Raw genomic sequence first — 24,088 nt, forward strand, 5'->3', positions numbered from 1 at the left:
CTAATTTTCAATGTAAGTGCAGTACATGAATTAATAACGGATTCATGCAGCAAAACATGCTAATTATATTCATGGAGTAGGTCAGGCAGGTTTCCACGTCAGTTCTGAGGACAACAGCAAAGCATGTGGAGCTGCTAAAGTATTCAACATTAAAACAGTCACTGATGTGTGTGTTCACTGTTGGGGCAATTTAGTGCCTAGTATCTAGGAAAATGCCCCAAGACACAGAAACCAAGTTGCTAACCTTGAAATTGTTCAATCAGTTCCCCTAAATTCAAGGTATGCTCTTAAAGATAATAGAAATCGATAATCTAGTAACTATAGATCTGAGGTTAATAAATCTGTGTCAGTCCCAAAATCAGGCAAGTAAAATATACTGCGCTTAAGAGGTGGTCAGACAGACCATATTTTATGCTAATATTTATGAAGCAGCAAAAGCTTGTATATCACCATATAGTGTATTTATAATGACTTGCAATGATATTGCATTCATAGTATTGACTACCAACTTATCACTAAGGTAAGCATACATAGTAAAGTATTGTTGCATCAGTACAAGCAGCATGTCTTAGACCCCAGATGGCTCCTGCAGGAAGACCACAGTACAGGCAAGTTCCTATGGGACACCTGAGGGAACGATGGGTTACTGCTAACTTACAGGAAATGCCCTTGGTGGGCATTTTAACTCACCTGCAGTCCTTGAGGAGCAGAGGCTGCTGTTCTCCTGGGTTCTGGGTGGGTGTTGAGGCTGGTAGCCTCCAGCTTTTGGCATTCTACAGTTCACTCTATCTGGGTAGAGAAAGGTGGGCAGGGCTGATACTCACTAGTTACCTCATGGCTTTCCTGGAGGAGGGTGGTCATCACTTGTATAAGGGCCTGCAAGAGTCTTTTCAGGAACTGAAGGCCAGTCCTGGGTTCCGTGTAGCGTCTTGGAGTTTCAAGATGGAATTGCACTATTTTTTGCTTTTCTTTTTCCCAATTTTGATTGGCTCCTATGAATTCTATGTAATTTCCTTTCCCTGTCCATACTCCATTTAAGAACTTCTTTCCTTTCTTTTCAAGGTGTCGCAATGCAGCCAAAGTATTTTTCAACAGGTTTAATTCTACCCTTGTATTCAATTTTTGTACTTGATTTTTTATGTGGAGGTTTTGAAGAATCCTAAGTATGGTCACAGTCCTGTAGCATCTTCTTCGCTGACTTTAAGGATCGCAGTCTTCCACCTCCTGGTGGTTTTTGTCCAGCTGACATTTCCTCCAGTAGTAACTCTTCCAGCAGGCTCCTGTCTTTCACTAATAACGCTTACGGTGAAAAGGCTTCAAAAAGGAATCATGCTTACCTTGGACAGTCCAGAAACCACAATTAGAGCAAATGTCAGTGTGCAGTCCTTGACAAGTATATATTTACTATTCTTAACTCCACAATCACTTAGCTTGAAAGGAAGCTGGTGTTTTATGACACAGGAACAATATTATTACTAGTTAATATAAAAACCATGATATAGCAGTTTAGCACCTCAAAAACCATCGAAGGTTTAGTAAGATGGCAAAAAGTGCTCTGTTACAAAATGTTATAATTCCCAGGGCACCTGAATTAGTGGAAAAAATGTCCAATATGGCTGCTAGCTCTGCAGAAATAATATATGGATAGGCTTGGCTGTGCTACACCACCTGGTCTCATGCTTCATTTGTTACAAGATAGAAATAGGCTGCCCTGCTCTTGTAAGTGTGGAAATCTACATAATTAATGACCTAAACACGTTTAAAATCTATGTTGCAGTTAATTATTTACTCCTATTGGACTGAAATGGGACATTGCACACCAATGTTCTGGAATGTACCAATTGTATTCCTAAATGTAATGCTATTTGTGAATTGTTTTGCTAATTGCTGTACATACTGTATGCCAAGCAAAACACTGAGAACCTGAATTCATCTGTGATTTAATGCTTGATGTGAACGGGTTAATTGTTGACACAGAGCATTGTGTTCCATGGAAATTCCAACTGAATAATTAAATTACCCCCTTTGACACCATTTGAAAGCTATGCTAATTATATATACACCTATACGCATCTTAACATGATTATCATGCGCTGTCAATGCGGATCGTGCATTCTTTGAGTAATAGAACACTTGCAGGTGTTGAAACAAGCAATTTGCAGGATAAAATAGCTAAAATAAAGAAAAAACGTATCTATCTGGTAGGTATGTCGGGATTTCTCAGTATCCATGCAACATGGTTAGCAAATTTTGGAAATAACACCTTTAATACGCATCCCAAAGGTCTTACGTGTTTTAAATATATTGTTAGATACCTGAATCACTGGCCCTTTGCCCACCAGCAAAATTGGACACATAGCCGCCACTTATTGTGGCACCATGGGACCCATGCATGCATGTTAATGAACTGTGTTGAGCCCATTTTCACCCCTGACAACATCAAGGTCTCACAACATTTAAAGAGACATCTGTCATAAGATAATTTCCTGTGGGTGCTGTGTCACCTTTGGAGGCTTCAGCAATCGGCAAGACTTGTCAATTCACAAATAAAAAAAGGAGAAAATGTTCAGAGGGGGCCATGTATAAGTGGCCTTACATTTCTCCATGGTCAAACACATAGGGCCCGATTACGAGTTATGTGTGGAGATACCAGGTGTGCAGAATTTCTGTTCCTACCTGGTATCGCTCCACATGTTTCCACCTATCATGAGTTAAACACCACAGAGACGGGGGGTAATTGTGTAGAACCAGTTTTATCAGGTGGCAGTCGGGGAAGAATTCACAAAGCCATGGGGTTTAATGCACACATTTACCACTAGCTCTGAGTGGGTTCTAAATGTGTGTGAGGGACCAGTGTGAGGTCAGGAGTGCTGCGATGGAAGTGGGCCCAGTATAACTGCAGCTTATTTCCAAGGTGATTGTCTTGGCCAGATTTTGCATCTGGCAATATTGTGTCACTTATACTTCAATTTAACAGTTTCCCTCCAAAGGATAGTGCTCTGTCCATCTCCTAATCGCAGCCTTAATAGTGTGTAGTCCCAACCATAACCCGCTGAATCTTTGTGTCTCCAGCATAATCCATAAAGCAATATTGAGCTGACAACAAATGGCCTTGCTTCGATACATTTGTGCCTCACCATTAGTTCTTATGCATTTATTTAAAACCCTGAAGCGCCTTGCCTCTCGGATGGACAAGCACACATTTGCCAAGCAATAAGTTAATAAAAGTAGTATCGTGAATGACTACAAGTTGTACAGAGGAGTCCATATATCAGCCCAAACATAGGGAACAAGGTGTACTGGTTTCATTTATCCAGACATCAGTCCATCTTAGAAATAGACTGCTACAGAGCTAAATAATTCATTTATATCCGAATTTATCTGTGAAGCCAGTCTTAAAAACATTTAGTTGTCTCGTTTTGAAGGCTATTTTTATATTAATAGGGCATCGGTTTCACACAATTTATTTCTGGGGAATTTGTGGCATTGTTTTCCATTTCAGGAAGCATGTAGTCATTATATGGATCGGAGACACAGCTAGCCAACTAGATTGATGTCTGCTAGCACCATAAAATCTGCATCTCTTAGTAATCGGCTAATTTTCTCTTGATTTTACTCTTAGTGTTACTACCAAGTCTGATAGAAACTGATACGTTTGCATGCATATGATTTTTAGTTGGATTAATTAATTATTTGCACTTAAACCTGCCTCGGATTCTGTACCTTACCGTGTGCACCATGCCAGAGAGACAAGGCTGCTTTTCAGAAGACATAGATAATTGGACATTCCCCCATGATATAATCTAGCCAGAGGGTATCATAGAATGTATATCCGTACTCTATGTATGTGGTATTAGTTTACTGCGGACTTTTCTAAAGGCAGTGGAGCGCTGAGCAGGGTCAAAGGCAGAGATCCAGTCAGTGAGGGATTGGAGGACAAGCTGAGTTCTGAGAGTGGGGTTGGACTTCTACTCTTGATATTTCAACCTTTGGTTAGGTGTCCTTGCCCTGCGCAAATGTTGCTCACTCACCTCTTTCAGCACGGTGTGCAGCTGGAATATCTGCCCCTCCCCTTCCACCTGCCGCACACAGATTTTGCAGGTGAGCTCAGTAGAGGCGAGGCTGCTTCTCTCCAGCGTGAACGTGCAGTGCAGCGCCCTCTGGCTGCCGCTCCAGATGTGATAGAAGGGAATTTCCTGCAACGAGAAGAGCACTTAGACACCTGTTGTCATGAAGGCGTTCTATCAGTGGCAGAACCAGCACGGAGGACACTTATCTCCTTGCACCGATGGCAAGTGACTGAAACTAAGCAGTGGTACAGCATCTGTGTGAACTCACACTTATAAACTGCTCAATGCTACAAATATTATATCAATGCATTCACAATTTTACTCTGGGTAATCAGTCACAGATTATCAGTGCCTGGCCCCTCACTTAAACAAAACAACGATGGAAACAAATTCATGGCAAAGCAGCAACTTAGGAACTGAGCAACAGAACTGAGTGCAGCAAGCAGGGTTTAAAATATAACTACAACTATAAGGTAAACATTACTATAAAGACCCCACCAGTGAAGAAGCAGTCTTAAAATGAGCAGTGCTTAAAATGGGCATCAACATAAATTGCTTATCAATACAGAGAGGCTGTCTTAAACTGAGCACCGATACAAATTGTATATCAATGCAGAGTGTCTGTCTTAAACTGAGCACCGATACACATTGTATATCAGTGCAGAGCGGCTGTCTTAAACTAAACAGTGATACAAATTTTATATAATTGCAGAATGACAGCCTTCAACTGTACAAACCGTATAACAACACAAACTGAACATAGGTGCTTAGTGACAATCTTAAAGCTACACATTAATGTAGAGTGGCAATATTATAGTGAGCAACAATACAACTATATGAATGCAGGGTGCCAATTGGAAAGTGAGCAACAATTCAAACTATATATCAAAGCAATGTACCAGGGCATCATTTAGAGTTTGGCAGATCAGGAAATCTCCCAAACTTGTGGTTCCTCAACCTTATTTAGAAATTGGGGAAGCACCAGGTTTCCGGTAGTGGTGCTCAGCCACCGGAAACCACTGACGGGTGTCTCATTCACCATTGGGGTGTTGGTTAATGCATGTCAAAAGCCTCTTTTCCTTAGGGGCAAACATTTGTCATTTTGGGGCCACTAGAAACAGCCGGTTAGTCCTGAAGAGGAAAAAATGCAAATAGCACTCCTGCACTGGGAGAGTCTCCCATCCTGTCAGAGTGCTGCTTCTGCGTCTCACTTGTGGAAAACAAAAGGTTATGCCGGTCATGGTAAAAACAACATGAAGCCCACTCAACATACTTCTATGCATGTTTCTAAATGCATCTTCTACAAGCAAGGAGAATTCTTGTAAAATGTCACATTAGTGGCCAGGATGCCTTTGGCTGTGTCCTATGCTGGTGTCTTTGATTTTATGCAAGAGCGCACAAAGTCTATATACTCTAATGGCAGCAGATAGTTGAGAGTCCCTGTTGAGAATACGACATTGCCATAATCCCTTGTTTTTCAGGTAATGTTATCTATAATTTTCTTCAAAGGGCTGAGAATGCGAAGAATATTTTCTCTGTGAGTTAAGGAGACTGGTGTTCCAACTTCCTGCAGGGCCTGAGTTACCTATAAATCACAAATCTATTTCCGCACATCCTCAGAGCGTGGTAGTAAATGTGCTCCATGCATTATACAGCTTAGATGCCAGCCTGGAACTCACTTTCTCTAAATAATGGAATCACTAACAGGTTATTGCTACTACGGATTTTGTGGTTTACCTCCATTGCTTTACAAGATTTATTTTAGGATCACAAGCTCACAGAAGAAATGTGATAATCTGGTCTGCTCTTGATAAAAAAAAGCTGATATCTATATTTAAGACACACTAAAAATCATGTTATAAGCACAGCGACAGGCTCAAGTGGGGTTGCATCCTCACACCCGTGTTTCTTTTGCCTCCATAGCTTTTTACAGGAAACTAGCTCTACGCCTGTGGAAGTGCAGATGGTTGGTTGAAAAAACTTTAGGAATGCTGTTGTCACTTTCTACGATTTGGCATCCAAATGTACCTTTTCAATACAAGCGGCACTTGCAATAACAACCCTGTCCGAAAAAATAAGGAACAACCTTGTTGCAAAACATTCCCTGGTAAACTGCAACACCGCCGCCCTGTACCGCCCTCGGTTGTCTTTAACAAAGCCATGAATAATGATATGCATAAAGCCAACATGAAGGGTAGAACGAGCCACATTATTTGCCTTATAAATCTTTGTGACTTGCTACAAGATCTCACCATGGGGCAAGCAGCGGCATCCGCCGTCTCTTGGGAATGAGCTGTGTGATCTGCTTCAGCACTTCACCACGAACCAGGAATAGCCCAAAGTGCTATGATCTGTCCTTTCCTGTAGCATTTCACCTAAGTGGAAGTGCCCTTTCTTGTCGCTAAAGATAATTTATAGACTTTCTTTCAGCCTTCCATGGAGCAAGAGGTGATCTATGTATAATATAAATATATCTTAATGTGAGGGAAGTATGGCGTTTGCTGTAGCTAATGTAGATGGAACAGTGTGAAGGCGTTAGAGAATGAAACCGGAAGAAATAAAGAAGAGCCACAGCACATCAATGAGGGATAACACAGTAAGGTCAAAGAAGGCAGCGCTTTGTGTCGATGGTGCAGCTTTCGATTAAGTGAGACTGGTCTACTTCCGGGTTTGGGTGTGCACCTACCTGATATTTAGCCAGAAGCTTGCTTCTCCAGAGTGAGTGAGGGATGTCGTGGATGGAGAGCCGCAGGTTGTGGTAGCTGTCCTTGAAGAGAAGGGGCTTGGGCTCCTCCAGCAAGTGCCCTCCCAGGGTTCGTTCCAGCTCGAGCACCTCCTGCAGGCAAGAAGGCACATGGCATGAGGTACCACGGAACGGTGCAAATATGCAACGAGAACATGCTTGTTAGATGGAACTCACAAAATGACCCCTGTCTGTTGAACGACGGCCCTCTTTGTAGTAGTGGACTTACAATCTCTTTCAGGAACATAGAAGACACGAGTTAACAGTTAGAATACAATGCCAGGGAACTTACACTGGAGTGATTCATTAACAAGTAGGCTTTGTGACAAATCAATGAATATTGAGGACGTTCATTAATCCCCAGATGGCACCATAACCGCATTGAAGGCTGCCTCTCAAGGCCTCCGCAAGGGATGCCCTAATCGTGCTCTAAGGAAGACCATTTAATAAAGTGGGAAGAGCACAGGTTCCAAAACTTTCCATTCTCTGCGTTCGCTGACACCAGCCTGCGTAACCATTGGTGAGTGCTTAATAATTCAAGCAAAGCGCAATGACTCACCCAAAAGGAGGAGCCTGGAATCACAGTAAGTAAAAATCCGCACACGTTTTACAAATGAGGTATGGGGATGCAACCAGGGCTTCAAGTAGGATGAAAAAACTGGGGGGGTCTCTCAAAAGGGTGTGGCTGATGTAATTAGGGGCGTGGCTTAAAAAACAATTAAGTTTAAAGTCTGTGCTTAGTATAGTGTGCCGCCCGACTGGTATTTTGCTGCTTCTGTCATTGCCTCCAGATATATAACACAACAAGTACCATTACATCTACAACAAGCCAAGGCTATTGGCATTGCCAAGATAAATATACAACATGCAAACGTACATTTATGACTTTGCTGTATATAATATTGAAAATGCTTGAGTTCTTGGGTGAGAGGTTGGGACGCAACAGCTAGTGCTGCCGCCTTTGGAGCTGGGGAATAGCATCTCGGCGTCGGCTCAACAACCTGTGATTCTGGGCAAATCACTTAATCTCCCAAAAGAAATTAATATGTCCTTGTGTAATGTAACTGGTGCTCAATTAAAGCGCATCGAGTTTTGCACGATATAGAACAGCGAAAATAAAATTTACATCAAAAGGAAGTGAACTGCTGCAAAGTTTTTAAAAAAATTCCACCCTGAGGGTGAAGGCAAAAATGGAGAGCCCAATAGGGACCCGTCCCAGCACCTGCTTATCAGAGATGCATACGTGCCAACCCAGGAGAGCATACATGCCAACCCTCCTGAATCAGGCAGGAGACTGCCGATTTCAAGGCTAGTCTTTTGCCTCCCGAGTGCTGAATGCGAAAACCCGATTCCTTGGCGGGCTTCAAAGTCTGCAGGGACTGGTTTTGTAAAACTCAGATTATGCACCGCCAGTGACCGGCTACTGCAGGGCAGTGCACAACATTTTTGTCACGCTCTCTCTGTCTGCCATAGCGCTTTCTCCATGCTACTGACAGGCAAGGAAAGAAAACATATTTGTATATCTCATATCTGATCCTGTAGCAGCAAACTTGCAAGTCTCATACATGCCAATTGAACCTAAGTAGGCCGCAATAGAGGTCAATAGGAGAAATACATTTACACATCATTTTTTTTAAACTCCCACTTTCTTATTCACAAATATTGGCATTTATGCCATTGGGACCCGGCCCACCTAAAGCCCTGGAATTCCACAAATTAACTGTGTAGAAGCTATAAACCTGCAGATGGCCTAATTTGCTAGTCTGGCGTGTTTTGCCATTGGAGTTTTGTCAGCACTTACCATGGAGCGGGCACCTGCCTATCTGAAACTCAACTGAGGACACACGCGCATTGTTACTGGTCCCTCAAAGCATGTCTTTTATTTGTGTCCATAAGACATTCATCTGTGACGTAGAGTCTTATAGGAGTAAACCACTAGGCCCATCAAAATACTCAACCATGGATTCGATTTTAGGCTTTTTGTGGAAAATCTTAATTGTTAAGTACTGTTTCTTTTCTCCGCCACAATAGATTGCACCATCAAATCAGTGACCCATTACCTCCCTTAAGCCTTTACCTGTTGAACTAATCACCCTTCGGCAAGTGACTTATCTGTGGCATTGGTTTTCCACTAGCAGCGTACCTACCTTTCATACATTCACGAGACTAGACTATCTACCCACCATTGCCAAGGAGGCAGAGATCGCGGTAAAAAGGCTCTTTTATCCTGGTTCACTGTAAATCTCGCTCTGGCCACAAGGTGGCAGGAGCATACAAGGCATGAGAATCTGCAATGTCTCCATACTCCAATATGTACATTCCAATATTGGGCCTGATTCACAAAGGTAAACTTACACTTTTCGAGTAACTTTACGATTGTTTGCTATTCACAAAGGGATTTACGAGTAGTATCTTTACAAATGCGGAGTCTCTGCACATAAAAAGATACGTCTTTTTATCTGCGGAAAGCCGCACTGTAAAGATACTGCTGATAAAACCCTTTGAGAATGTCAAACAATCGTAAACTTACAGAAAAGTGTAAGTTTACCTTTGTGAATAAGGCTCACAGAGTTACACTTCCGGTTCTGTTCACAGCGCATTCACTGCTTAAGTATTCACATGCACTTTGAAAGATATTTCATGAAGTATCTCTTTTTTAAAGGATTTGCTAACTATGCAGAAAAACCAGAACAAGAGACTTGTGCTTTGGTTTGGGTATGTTACTCCATTTGAGCTACCAGTAACACTTATCAATGTCTAAGGTCTCAAATTTCCAATACCTATGCGCGAGTCAATCATTTCAGATTGTTTTCTTAGTATTATGGTACTTGGATTCCTGCACAGAACTATTAATACCAAAATACAATAACAAAAAAGAATGAATAAGCTTCTCACGCACTTACTAACTTGGAAACTATGTACCTTGTGCGCCCCAGTCTTTCCCCATGCTGGGCACTAGTGGGGGTTCACACATTTCAGCCGTCTAGCACTAGCCTTGATTATATATAAACATCAGCGAGCATGAATAAATAACGTGTTGAGAGAAGTTTTGGCAAATGGGGTCCAGTTTAGAATCAAGCACTCACAACATCAATAGTGTGGACTTTTCTATAGTGAAATTGCGTTCTCAAGCTCCAATGAAAAAATATACAAGTATAGAATAGGGGGTCATCACTGCCAGAATTCCTCTTACACACGGGAAACAGCAGCTCTAGCTTTCATCACAGAAAGAACTAGTTCAATGTGGCCAACCACAGGACAGGCTTTGCATGCACACACAGCAGCAGAGCAGGCAGCAAAAGTGCAGATAAAACACACAGGAATAGAAAGGTAGAGCAGGACAGGCTTCCCAAACACAGAACTAGTACTGCAAGCTTCTCTCACACACGGAAAACAGGAGCAGTCTGTGCTGCAAGAGAGATGGAAAGTTGGGATGGCTACAAAAGGGATGTGGCCTGAAAGGTATATCTACTAGACTCCTAAACATGGTCCAGCCTGTTTATTTAAGGGCATGTCGTGATACATATGAAATAGAGTCCTGTGTTTGACAGATTCATAAATAGCCTTTCTTGAAATAGAATAATCAAACTCAGCAGGTAACAACTTATGCAGAGTTTATATGGGGCCACTATCTGTCAACACATGCAGTCAGGGGTCCTAATAATTTGAAAATACGTCAGTGGTGGTTACTTGGTTATTCAAATGGAATGCAGCAATATCTTAAAGTAAACAACGGTATCCATTGTGTTGGTTAGTCGTCTCCTTAAATACAGAAATTCTACTAACGTTGCATTCATTGCATCTGTGATGTGCGACCCATTGGTAGGTACAGGGATGTTTTTTTGGGCCATCAAAAACAGAAACAGAGGGCTCCTTAGGGCCCTGGTTCACTGTCTATTTATTTGTTTTGACAGTGCTCAGCTCTGGCAGGCCCAGGCCCACTTACAGAACAGAGTGTAGCCAAGGAGCAGTACTGCAGTGCAGGATATAACCACAACCTGTTGTACTGTTGTTGATAGTAAAGTGTTACCTACTAAATGACTCCTTAGGGACAATAAAAGTATTGTGGGCTTGTAAGGCATTCTGTATTACATCAAGAAGAATGAGGAAAGGATTCAAGGCTGCCCGCCAGTTGTCCAAAGATCCCCTCTTCTTACCTATTTCATACATCCTTGTTCAAAGTGAACTATTTCATCATCTGTTAGTTTAATTGTTTCACCAGTGTGCAGCCAACACTAGCCACCCAGTGCGGTGCAGTTTGTCAGTGGTCAGGCACTTTGTTAGGTCTGGAAGCTCATTTCAGATCTAGAGTGAGCTCAGAAGCAGTCCTTGATCATATAATCGCAATTTAAGAGCAAAACCGGTGATAGAGGCGAAAGTGAGCTCTACGTTGTTGCAATTGGTAGGTGCTGAGAACACTGGGTGGGCCTACCAGGCGTTAAATGTCATCAATCTCTGCATAGGCTTGTTGTCATAGTTTGGGTCTCATTTAGAGTTGCATGGTGATGAAAAAAATTCAATTTATGGTGGATATGCTAAAGACGAACGAGAATTTACTGGTGGAATGTCACCCCACATGGTATTCCTATGGCAGAGAAAAGTCGTTTGGGTTGATGATTCTACTCCAGATTTAGCATTTCATCCAGAAATGTAAAGATTTTCCATTATGCTGAGATCATCAAATCAATTCAAGAGAGCTTCCAGGCACACCTGCTGGATGGCAGTAGGATTGACTTGAGACAGTGACATCCATTTCATGAATACTTCAAGTACCAGTCTGCGTAGTTACCGCAGCACACCACAGCTCTCTGTTTACACTTAAGATCTACGAACAAGTAACAAAATGTCACTCATTATGGATAGTAGGGCCAACTGACAATGGTGTGGAAGAGTAGGGCTGGTCTCAAGACAAAGATTTTAAAAGAACATTAAAAAACTAAAATTCCACAACACTGTTAATTTGCTAACAATATCATCACTGGGTTAAATTAATTTACTTTCTTTAACTCTGCTATTTAATGACATCGATTAGATATGAAATTAAATGAAAGAGATTTATAAAGCGCATCAAATGCCCGGTGGCATCAAGGTGCTAATGGGGTTAGTCCTATGGAGGGAAAAGAAGCAGAACTATGGATACAGAGATCATAATTACCCTGACCCCTATTAAAGAGTGAAGAGCCAGTTTTTAAGGCCTTTCGGAAAGTAGTGTGGGCCTGCAGGCCGGAAATGGAGCAGGGGAGAGTATTCCAGAGCATGGAAGCAGCCATTGAGAAAGCCCTGCCTCCGCACCTTGGCTTTCGAAATTCAAGAATGATTACAAGATCATGGTTGGAAGATCAGAGTAGTCTAGAAGGAATATACCATCGGAACATAGCATTGATCTCCCTTAGTCCGGTGTTCTCTAGTGCATTGTGAACAATACAAACACTTTAAAGACAATGCGTTTGTTCACAGGTAGCAAAAGAAGCTTGAATATCCCAGCCGACATAGACTGATATTTGGTGATATCAAGGACCAGTCTTACCACATCATTTTGAACCAGCTGCAGCTTGGCTATGGCAGTCTTGTTGGTATCCAAATATAGTGCGTTGCAGTAGTCCAGCCCAGAGGAAATCAGAACAACTTGCTTATGCGCTGAAAGGGGGGTGTAAGGAAACAACTTCCTGAGAGTCCTGATCATCCAGAAACAGGTTGCAGCAGTTTGATTGATCTGGTGATCAAATGACAGGTTTTTATATACCAGAACTCCAAGATTTTTAGCAGAGTCTGTGGGAGTGGGTAGAGTGCCCGGCATATTAACAACCAGGAGTTGGTCCAAATGGATGGATGACTACTGAAGATCAAGACCTCTGTCTTGTCTCCGTTAAGTGTGAGATTATTTTTTTCCCATCCAGATGGCTACTTCTTGTAAGTAGTTCTTAAAATAAGTGGCAGTTGCCTCCCAATTTTCACTGATTGACTCAATTATTTGCGTGTCATCCACATAGGAAATAGCTTGTTGCCAAAAAGATCTAATGAGCTTAGCTAGTGAAGAGATGTAAAGATTGAATAATGTAGGGCTTAAAGAGGAGTCCTGGGGAACCCTACAAGCCGATGGACTCAGAGCAAAATTGATCTACCATTACCATCTGTGACTTGCTGAGCAATGATGTTAAGAGCTTCAGAGATAACTCTTTGACCCCCAATTCCTTCAGCTTACCCACAAGCAGAGTTGGAGAGATGGTGTTAAAGGCTGCGGACAAATCTAAAAGGATCCGTGCCGCAGCCTGACCTGTATCAACCATGGTTCTGAGATCGTTCACTGCAGACACCAATGAGGTTTTGGTCTCATGGTTACTCCTGAAACCAGACTGAGAGGCATCGAGCAGTTCATGTTGTTCCAAATAAGCCATCAGCTGGGAGTTCAGGTGCTCGCCAGATTTTAGCAGGGTTAGGCAGGAAGGAAATAGACCAATAATTGTATAACTCAGTAGGGTCTTGATTATATTTTTTAAGTTGTGGCTTAACAGCTGCTCTTTTCCACAATTGTGGATTGTGTCCTTTCATGATAGCTTTATTCAAGGTAGCTGTAAGATGTAAAGCAATGGAATTGGCTCCAAGCTATAGATTTTTTTATTTTTTTTGGGGGGGGGGGGAGCGGTGGACAGGATTTGAAATGAGAGCCAGGTTTCATGCCAAGAAGATAAGACTCCATCTGTTCAGGAGCGAGGAGAGAAAAGCAGGAGAGGGATGCTAGCGGACTCCTTCTGGGTGTCATAATCTCTGATAGGCTTGGATCGGGAGGGATACCTATTAAAACCAGGACATCCAGTTAGGTGAGTAAGATGTGCTTTATTATTCAGGTACAGAGATGCATCCTCCAACTCCCCCATCCAGCAGCAACTGCCAATCCTGGAACATTCCCCACACATCTTCCAACAATACACATTACATTCCCACAATTCTACAGGCCACCCTAGGAGATGATAATGCAACAATATCCCTTGGGAAAGGAGTAGGAGGCTCTGAATTAATACAATCAAGTATGTTATAAATCTTCATGATTTTAGTCAGAAAAAGCTCGCCATTTGATTACAGGCGCCATTTGATTTCGCAAACTGGGCACTATTTCTCCACACTTTCATCAACCCATCAAAACACAGCACCATTTGATGGGCAATCTTGATACCCAGAGTGTTGATCCGAGTCTCTAAGACAGGTTTCAGGGGGCATTTTCTTCTGTTACACACAGTTACTGAGAGTATAAGGGATTGTTTTCTATATTTCCACCTTGTATTCTTTTCAGTTGCACAAACCACCTAGATGGTATTTTTTACATTATGTCTGCAGTAGCATACAAGGTGTATATATATCTACATTGAGCAAATACATTCAATGGCAATAATTAGAAACGGGCGCCTTAAGTGGCCACAGGGTTAAATGCTACCTTCTCCATATATTAACTTGTTTAGCCTACTACGGGGGAATGTGCACTGAATTCAAACTCTTCATTATAAATCAAAAACACATATACCTATGTTCTACTGTCTGTATGTCTAGAGATGAGCATCACTGTAAAAGCAGTCATAAGTCCCCACCCTAAGATTAGTCCTGGTTTCTGATACCATGATAAAACAGCTCTGATTTAGGCTTTTGCCTGCATGTAAACATTAAAGGCCGGGACTGGAGCTGGGAATCCATGAAAAGTTATAATACTGTATGTAAGGTACGTGTTTCGCTTTGCTCACATATTCTTTTACAGCTCCCCAGGTAATCATGTGATTTAATGTCACACTTACTAGTGGGAACGAGGCTGGAGCATGGCTATCTCTGTAGAATATCGAGCAAAACTGCTCCAGTATGATAGTGATTAAAAGTCACAGTCTTATGTCTTTGTTTCTTGGAAAATGAAAGCTTGATAGCGTGTTTGTCCTAATTTGTGGCATTGTAATCTAAAAAGACAAAAAAATGTATCAAGAGAGGAAAACCGGAATCCTAAAGACTTAAACTATGTTACCTTCAGTGCTTCGGGCGTGTCCTCCAAGCAGTAGACTTTGAGGTTGTACTCCAGCGATGTGCAAAGGGATGGCGCAAAGATGGCCAGCTGGAGCCGCTTTATGGCTGATCGAGAGTATGACTCTCCAACAAAGGAGTAGGTGCCCAATTGGTCAAGCAGGATGTGGCAGGAATGGGACTCCAGTTGGCAGTAACACGGAGTGTTTAGCGTCTCTTCTTCCAAGGTGACAACTTCCTGATGGGAAAGAAACAGGGTTAGGAGTGCATACACAAATGGCATTTTTTATGACTTCAGATGCTGTTTCTCACTGCAGTATCTAGTTTGGGACATGGACACATACAGGATTCTCTGTAACATGACATCACAATTTTAACATAGTGGCGGCTGTGAGGTGGGTCTATAAGTGTGCCATTGGTAGCGGCCAGCATCCAGCTGTATTACTTTCCCCCACTGTTACAGTTCGTTCTAGTGCTCTGCTGCCCTCTATGGCCAGGTTCACACTTGCCAGGTTCACTACATTGAAAAAAAAATCAAAAGCTATGAGGTGGGAATAAGTGGTCTAGCTAATACATAATCAACTGAGGAGTTAGGAGAACTGGGTTCACTGACATAATTTCGAGACCGTAAATATCGTGCTACAAAAATATTGTGCCGAAAATATTTATCACAAAAATATCGTTTTTCAATACAGATAAAGGTAAGTATAATTATATTGAAAGAAAATATCGTTTTACACTAATATCGAAAAGATATATACAAAAATATCATTTTTTTAATATATATATACAGTTGAAAATAGGAAATATTAAATATTTCTACTTGTAACATTAATATGTTAATTAAATGTTGAAATAATATGAAAATATATATATAAACATATACTTATTTAAACAAACGCATATATGTGTGTATGTTTATGTACACATATATAACGTAAAACTATATTTACAAATATTCATTTTATTTTATATTATGATTTTCTAATTCCGTTTAATTTACTAATATAGCAAGTATATGTATATATATATACACACACACACAAATAAACTGGAAAAACTTTAAAAGCATTGCCAATGTAATTATAAATAAAAAGTAAACTATAGAAAAAAATATGTTTTATTAAAAATATCTTTAACATAATATACATTGCTATATATACAAAATATAAAATTAGATACACAAACACATAGTATATATTTAAACAATATTAACAAAACGATTGCATTTTACAAATAATAAATATACCATTCCCAATTCAGTCTGTGCAACAGTAGGGAAAGCGTTGGACTGTGGAGGGGTAACATTTACTATTTCCACTCCAGTCTGTGCAACAGTAGGGAACGCGTTAAGACTGCGGAGGGGTAAAATTTACTATTACCACTCCAGTCTGTGCAACAGTCAGGAAAACATTGGACTCGGGAGGGGAACATTTACTATTCCCAATCCAGACGGTGCAACAGTAGAGAAAGCGTTGGACTTAGGAGGGGTAACATTTACTATTCACACTCCATTCTGTGCAACAGTAGGGAAATGCGTTGGGCTCAGGAAGGGTAAAATGTACTATTACCACTCAAGTCTGTGCCACAGTAAGGAAAGCGGTGGACTGCAGAGGGGTAAAATGTACTATTCCCACTCCAGTCTGTGCAACAGTAGGGAAAGCATTTTACCTAGGAGGTGTAAGGTTTGCTATTCCCAAACCAATCAGTGCAACAGTAGGGAAAGCGTTGGACACAGGAGGGGTAAAATGTACTCTTCCTACTCCATTTGGTGCAACAGTAGGAAAAGCGTTGGACTCAGGAGGGGTAAAATATATTATTCCCACTCCAGTGTGTGTATCAGTAGGGAAAGCTTTGGATTCAGGAAAGGTAAAATTTTCTATTGCCACTCCAGTCTGTACATCAGTAGGGAAAGTTCTTCACTTCAAACAAATACCGCATTTTAAAATATGTATTAATTGAACAAACATATTAAACTATTAATATTAACATTTTATATATATATAATAATTATTGATAAATTGCTACTTAATTAACTTCCCACCCTATCCCTTACATACTAAACAACCCACATCGAAAATATAATAAAAAAGATTTAGACAATTTACATAATTATCAATTAAATAAGTAATATTAATTGCAAATTAATTATTAAAATATACTTATTTAACTTCCCATCCTGTACCCCTACAAACCTCACAACCCGCTACAACACTATAAATTACTATTAAAAATTTGATTTATAAATAACTATATTTAAAAATGTACAACAATTATTCAAACAATATATAATATATACAATTAAAATATTATTTAAAACAAAGGTAATTATAAAACAACATTTTTTACAACTATATTATTGTAAATGATATTTCTGCATCACGGTATTTCTGTGACACGATATTAGGGTCATTCGATATTTATGACTAGATATTTCGTCCAAATACTGGAGAACTGCGTTCTCCTCTCTTCAATTAGTGTCTAACTAATGGTCCTGCCAGTTGAATTGTGTTTTGCTTCATCGGCTCTCCAATCATCCTCTGGTGGCCCCGCTGAGGTGCTGCTTCTCAAGGCCATCTAAGTACAGTTTGACCCTACAACATATCAAATTAGACCTTTCGAGCTGATGGAAAATGTGTCTGCACTATTTATGGTACAAAGATAAGTGGAACAAATAGACCCCATTTGTGCACAGCTATTCTGGTTGACAATCTCTCAAATAGCTAAAATGCAAGTTTTTGACTCAAATTCAGCACCATTGCCGTTGCAGCTCCCTGCAACATCTCGGATGTCCTGGTGAGACATATGCTGTTACAAACTCTGCTTTCAGCAGTCACCAGTAGGCTAAATAGGCTCTGAATATCAGCTAGCTGAAGCGCATTCTCGCCTCGGGATCTCAACACAGGAGCAGTCTGATTGACCACCAAGAATAAGGCATCAAACCTCCTGTGGGAAGAATCAGCAAGCTTCAGTGGTTAATTTGTAAAATAAGAAGTGCCGGGGCTCCCATCACGAGCCAGCTTTGACCAGCCCATTTCCCCGGTTGTCACTGGCTAACAGAGAACCAACAAACACTACAAGAGGGTAGGAGATGTAGCGTAATGGCCAAGCTGCCGACCTCAGAACTGGGCAACCAGCTTCGAACCTCGGGGTGGGCTCAACCTGCTGTGATTCTGGACGAATCACTTAATGTCCCTGTGCTCACCAAAAATGAATTTGTCCTTAACTAGTGCTCAAGCGCCGGCGCTGATGAATAAGTGCAGGTGCTGAGCACCGGAAAGCACCGGCTCAAATTAAGCACTGGCAAGCTTCCTCCTCATCGCAGAAGCTAATGGAAGGCTAAGAAAGAGCCACATCCTGTGACCACATTTACGCTCTCTTTACCTAATCGCCATCCTACCGCTGAATGTGATTATATTTTATTTCAGTTTCCCTCACTATTTTCAAATTTATGATTGTCATACTGTAATCAGAACCTGTGGTCCTAACATGCATGATCAAATATAGTGATATCTCCTGTTGAAAGGGTATCAAGATGGACTTAATGATACATGGTTGGGCTGAATGGAGGAGGAGGAGCTTCAGGTTCATTTACTTCCAAGACTTTTATTTCAGTGGCTAAAAAATTGCTTACTTGGTGAGACCAAGTCTGGACTAGCTAAGGGCATTCCGAGGGCGCGCTTGCATCATTCATCTGGCAGTGGTACATGGTGGGAATCAGGGCTCGAGTCGGGGTACCACACGGGTCGACGGCGTCCCCCCACTTATTTTACCGGGAGCTCGATAACTGGAGCAAATGGAGCCACACATTCACTCTTTGGCCTCTCACTTCCTGTTGTGACGTCAGCGTCCCCCCACTTCTTTTTTTAGGTTCTAACACAGTTATCCAGTCTAAGATGTTTCTGCTCTAATATAACATTTCACACTCAGTTTTTTCACATTATTTTGCAGCAGAATAGTTTGAGGACATGTCTTCTCACCTCCCAGGTCCCTTGCTGAGATTGCGTCTTAAGCTGGAAAATCCAGTCTGAGGAGGCTACATCTGCGCAGTGAGGAATGGTGAGAATAACTGGACGACACAACAGCTGGCCCATGGGACCACAGGAAACTATGGGGCTTAGAACTGTTTGTGTCCCCTCCGAAGGTAAACTAGAGAGAAGAGGGGAAAAAAGGGCAGTTAATCAGTGTTACCAGTGGTCACATACGGTGGCACAAACTGCACTAGTCAAAAAGGCGCCAGAGTTCTGGTATTTTTTATATAACTTTCCCAGTATTTCAGTTTGATATTCATGTTCATTAGCTGTGTACATTCACTGCACTGTATTGTCAGTCAAAATAACTTTATCCATTTGCAAAAGCAGCCATAAAAGTGCATAAGTGTGATAAAAACAAACATTACATATCCAGGTACTCCATGACGTTTTTCATTAACTGGCGAAAATACAAATGTAATAGCACATCATTTATCAAAATACAAATATATAAAAGAAAGATCAATAAAAACATGTTCAATCAAAGTGCATTGTGCCCCGAGATCGCACTGCAGCAAGAACTTACATAAAACATGTTTCAGCATTGGATAGCTGTGGAAGAAATGATAGCCTTGAACACATTGCCTAAGGTTTCTGGATTTCATAAAAGAAATTAAAAACATTTTAGTGAACCTTATAAAAACTGCAAAAAGGATAAAATTTTACAATGATTTTCTAGAGATGTTGTTACACAGCCACAGTCTAGATTCAAGATTCCACTGGTAGCCTAATGGGAAGCAGAGTAAGTATTTTAAATTATGCCTGACCTAAAACGAAATAGTAATGAGTGTTCCCATCGCCCTCTAATATTAAAGAGCTAGCTAGTGGGAGAATTTTCAGGGTTCAAATGCAAGTAAGCTACAATATTGGGTTTTGATGTTTCCACACTTAGGGCCTGATTACGATGTCGGTCGGACCGACTTCCGCGGTCCTGTCGGAGCTTATTCGACTGCTGTGGTCTCGTCTAAAGCAGTAAGGGTGACCATCGGATTACGGTGCATGCATCCTTCACTCCAGACTGACCACTGAAAGTCAGCCAACTCCAACAGCCTTTCTCTGAATGCCAAAATGGAGGTCGGAGGAAAAACAGCATACATAGGGCAGTACAGGGATCTATGATCGCAATCCGGATTACAATGTGTGCTTCGGACGACCGGACCATCATGGTCTGACTGCCTGCCTCGAGTGGTCGAAAACTTTGGATCTGGGGTGCATATCAGCTTCTCCTTGACAGTCTCTGGCGTGGATCCCTTTCTTCAGGTCCCCACTACACTGCCGCAGCTGAACCCTGAAGAATACGACCCTGTGGGAGCCAGAATACCGTCCGTAGTTGGCATGTATCCCTATTGCCTGGACTCTGCACAGTTTGCTACACTCCAGCAATGGGGTACATGGAGCGATGCAAGGCCAGAATGAGTTAGAGGGTGCAGTATATTAAAACATAGGGGCCCGTCAAATGCAATATGGTTAGGATCCCAAGTTTCCTGCAACTGCAGGATATCATAACTTCTTATAAATAATTGCCACTCTGAGAGATGTAACTTGGAGAGAAGGCCTGCAATGTTTCAGCTTAAAATTGTCATAGAGGGGCCATTTTTATAGGGGGTAAAATTAGGCCAACTTAAAACTGGGCGTTCAGGCACGACCACAGTCTCAGTTGACAAAAGCATTCTTCAAAAACGACCTGGACACACCGTCATTCAATGTCAGTAAGCACTGATAGGACTGCATACCAATTGTTACATTCCAAACCCCATTTTGGCTGAGACTGGCAACCAAATAAAGGCAGACACATTGCCTGCTTGGGGGGTTTGTAATAATACCCCACAGGTAGTGTAATAATGCCTGTCTTAGCGGAGAAACCCTCCATAAATGATCTTAATAGCTTGGATGTCTAAAATTCACAACAATGCAGTCTCCCGTTATGTTTTTTAATGATGGTCCTACCCAACGGACCCTGCGCAACATTAAGATTTTGTGACACTCTGTAGCATTAAAGTTTTAATGGATACTAAGCCAGTGAATGACCCTGTCGTGCAGCTGCTCCCAGGTGTCTGTTTGATTATGCTTTAAAGGAGGCACTATTGCCAATATCAACACATAAGGGCAAGCCGCTGGAGGTACATTGAGGGTCGTATTGATGGGGTTGGAATCCATGCCTCTTTTTTCCTTACTTACTGGGACCCTGCGGCCCTGCACATTCGTTGGTTTCAACAAAGAGTCAATATAAGTGCCTGTACTTGAAGCCCCTGCAGCTTGTTCAGTAGGAATGAAACTGGTGGTGCAGAGATTGTAACTGATTGGTATGATGGGCATTCCGTGTTACTACAGCTGTCGAAGTGGGATTTCTCACCACACTCTAATGATACTCATGACAACAAGCACACACATTTGTGCCATCACTAAAGTTATTTTGTCTGCCAACCATGGCATAGGACTTAGTTAGACTTGCTAACTGGGCCTCCATGACAGTCAATCGCTCCTTAATTGGGCTGAGTTGCTCATGTAAAAATGCAAATTTCTTTTGCATATCTCTTCAATGCTTGGTAGTCCCAGGTTTATTGGATCCACCCCCTTGCCGGGTTTGGTTTGGTATGTTTGTAGTTTCAGCCGGGCTGCGCATCTACTAATCTTTTTACGTTTGACGACCGGTTCTTGAGGCAAGTTTACACTTGTTGGACTGGGTGGTACCTGGCAAACACTTGAATTGTCCTGAGCAGCAATGGGGCTGCTGTCTGCATTTTTACAGCTGGAAATGCATATCTCACCATCAGTCCAAGATGTTCCTTTCACTGTGAAACCACATGATTCACCCACAGGCATACTGGTGCCACGAACTGCCTCATCAGGCCCCCTCCCTTGCTCCATAGATAATCTTCAACCTCATTTGTGGCAATCCACATGGCTCGCTCAAGCATAGTATCTATACTTCTTATTCTCTGTGGTACATCCAGAGGCTTTACGTTTGCGCAAGATTTATAAATATTGAGGCACTCACCTACCGCAATCAAAGTACTAGTGCAAAGAAAAAGTCCTCAACAGAGAGTGGGCCCAGTCGAGCCTTAAACGGCCACGGACAGGGGCAGACAGGCCCGTCTTGGCCTGGGCAAACACCAGGGCGTGACCCGCGCATGTCCCGTGCTGCGGGATCCTGAATGCGCTTGTGAGTGCAATGTCCCACTCTCTGGCCCCGCCTTACCGCTAGGAAGACTGGAAGACATAGTCCCACCCCAGTCTTAGTGCAAAGTTCAGAGCTGCTGGAATGCAGGCTGGGAAACTGCTGAAGACAAGACCTGCACTGTATCATAAGCACAAACTCACTATGTGTGCCTGTATCATGATTTAAAAAAACACGGAAGTAACTATGCATCCATGGCAATGAACACACAAATGCAAGAAGTCAGGAGAATTAAATGCAATGAATTGAACATATGGCTCCGCATCAATGAACATAAAATGGTTATCCCCATGTATTTCCACTCCAGTGAATAAAAAAGACAAAATGCATGTATTGTAGCAAATGAAAAATGATTTACAGACTGGTTTACAAAAATGTGTAAATGTATGTATCATCGTTTTTTGCCTTCGATTTGCCTAAATTTACCCTCATCATAAATCTGTGTGACCCTTTTCTTTCTCAACAACTGAAACCACTTACTATAGTCTTTTACATGAGTAAATTAGCAGGGCTTTACTGGGTAGGAAATTACATCCAAAATGTATGTGAATACCCCAAAAGGTACGACTTAGCAAATAATGCAAAAACAAGTCTGTGCACCTCTGAGCGAGAAGAAATGTGCACTTGCAAGCTTATTTGCATTAAGCTTGAAAGCATTTGGAGGACAAAAGTACTACTCGTCTGATACTTATACATGCCTTGCTTGTGAAAAGCTTTAAATCAGTAGAGATTAGCAGGGGAATGATGAAAGCAGTACATGTAAACTGAATTTGAGGCAATACACACAGCGAGCTACGATTTCTTAAGGGACTGATTGCAAATCCATTTTGCAGTCTCCAGTTTTATTCATTTGGGTATTAATATACTGTTGACCTAGCCATTTAGCGGCGGAGCACTTCACAAGGAACAAGAAAGCACTATATTAAAAATAAGGAATAAATAGACAGTTGAATGAATTCAGCAAGAGTGAATAATAGGCATAAATTCTAGCCTCTGAAATATGATCTGGGTAGTTGAGTCTTCAGGCTTTTCCTGAAATAGAGCCAGTCAGTATTGAGTCTGAACCTAGGTTCACAGTTTGACTTTTCGGTGGATGTAAGATCCAATCCAGAGATAATGATTAGGGTCGGTGATGTTTCACAGTTGAAGGTCCTAAAAGGGCAAATATTCTCCTTTAATGGCAGGGTTGCTGCTGTGGTTCAGATCTATGGACAGCATTGCGGTTGTTCCTGGGTGAGGAAAATATAAACTTAGCTGAAATTCAGCAAACATAAACATTTATTGGTATGTGAATACCTCTCACAGATAGTTATACACCCTGAAAACCATTTTCTTTTGAAATTCAGAGTTAGCAAAATTACTGGGTGGGGGAGGAGAACAGCCCAAAGTTCAGCTTGCAATACTGTTTTTGCGTTAGGTTTGTCTAAAATAAACTTTGCATGTGGTAGAATTCTTTCAAGTGTACATTTTGAGTATTTTGATACCTTCTGGAAATCTAGGACTTTCATATATTCCTGTGAGCAGTACATGGGTGTTTTAGATCCCACAATTTCCAGATATATGTCCCAATCTGAGGTGTAATCTTTGAGGACAAATTTCATTTTTTCCACAAGACCATTGTTAGTTCGGACCTATCTTTCAAGAATGTGTTCACAGAAGCGAATAAAAGACCACTGACGTCATCTGATCTACATTCAAAATCATTTTGTTGTGATGTTTGGTCATTGCAGTGAACCGAAAACCATGTAATCAAAACTTTTGACTATATTATTTTTTTTAAAAGGCATCAGAAGATCGACTGGTACACATCCCATAATTACTGGACACAGGTAAAGTTAGTCAGAGATTATACCAGCTGGAACGCACAACACCTAAACAGCCCAAGAAACCTTACGGCATGAAGAGTAGGACATCTCTTTAACAGCTATCGGCACTCAAAACGGCAGTGCAACCTCATTATCACTTACATCGTGGTTTCCCGCTTGTGTATCATCAAGTACATTTCGTAGTACTTCCCTTGTGGTATCGCTCCATGTGGCACCAGGAGGCTCACGCCTAAGAACAGAATGAC

At 41.5% G+C, this 24,088-nt stretch overlaps 1 protein-coding gene across 2 annotated transcripts in view; it reads right to left on the reverse strand.

Annotated features, from left to right (window-relative positions):
• Window positions 1-24,088, reverse strand: part of UNC5B (unc-5 netrin receptor B) — a 331,662-nt gene that overhangs the window by 9,715 nt on the left and 297,859 nt on the right. For both annotated transcript variants that reach the window (XM_085607093.1, XM_085607100.1), the window contains 5 exons: window positions 23,985-24,072; window positions 18,789-18,957; window positions 14,813-15,046; window positions 6,757-6,906; window positions 4,032-4,196 (listed from right to left, as the gene is read on the reverse strand). In XM_085607093.1, the coding sequence (XP_085463219.1) occupies window positions 4,032-4,196; window positions 6,757-6,906; window positions 14,813-15,046; window positions 18,789-18,957; window positions 23,985-24,072 (806 nt within the window). The remainder of the gene's footprint in view (window positions 1-4,031; window positions 4,197-6,756; window positions 6,907-14,812; window positions 15,047-18,788; window positions 18,958-23,984; window positions 24,073-24,088) is intronic.

The sequence above is a fragment of the Triturus cristatus genome, chromosome 1_2 (assembly GCF_964204655.1).
Source record: "Triturus cristatus chromosome 1_2, aTriCri1.1, whole genome shotgun sequence".
NCBI lineage: Eukaryota > Metazoa > Chordata > Amphibia > Caudata > Salamandridae > Triturus > Triturus cristatus.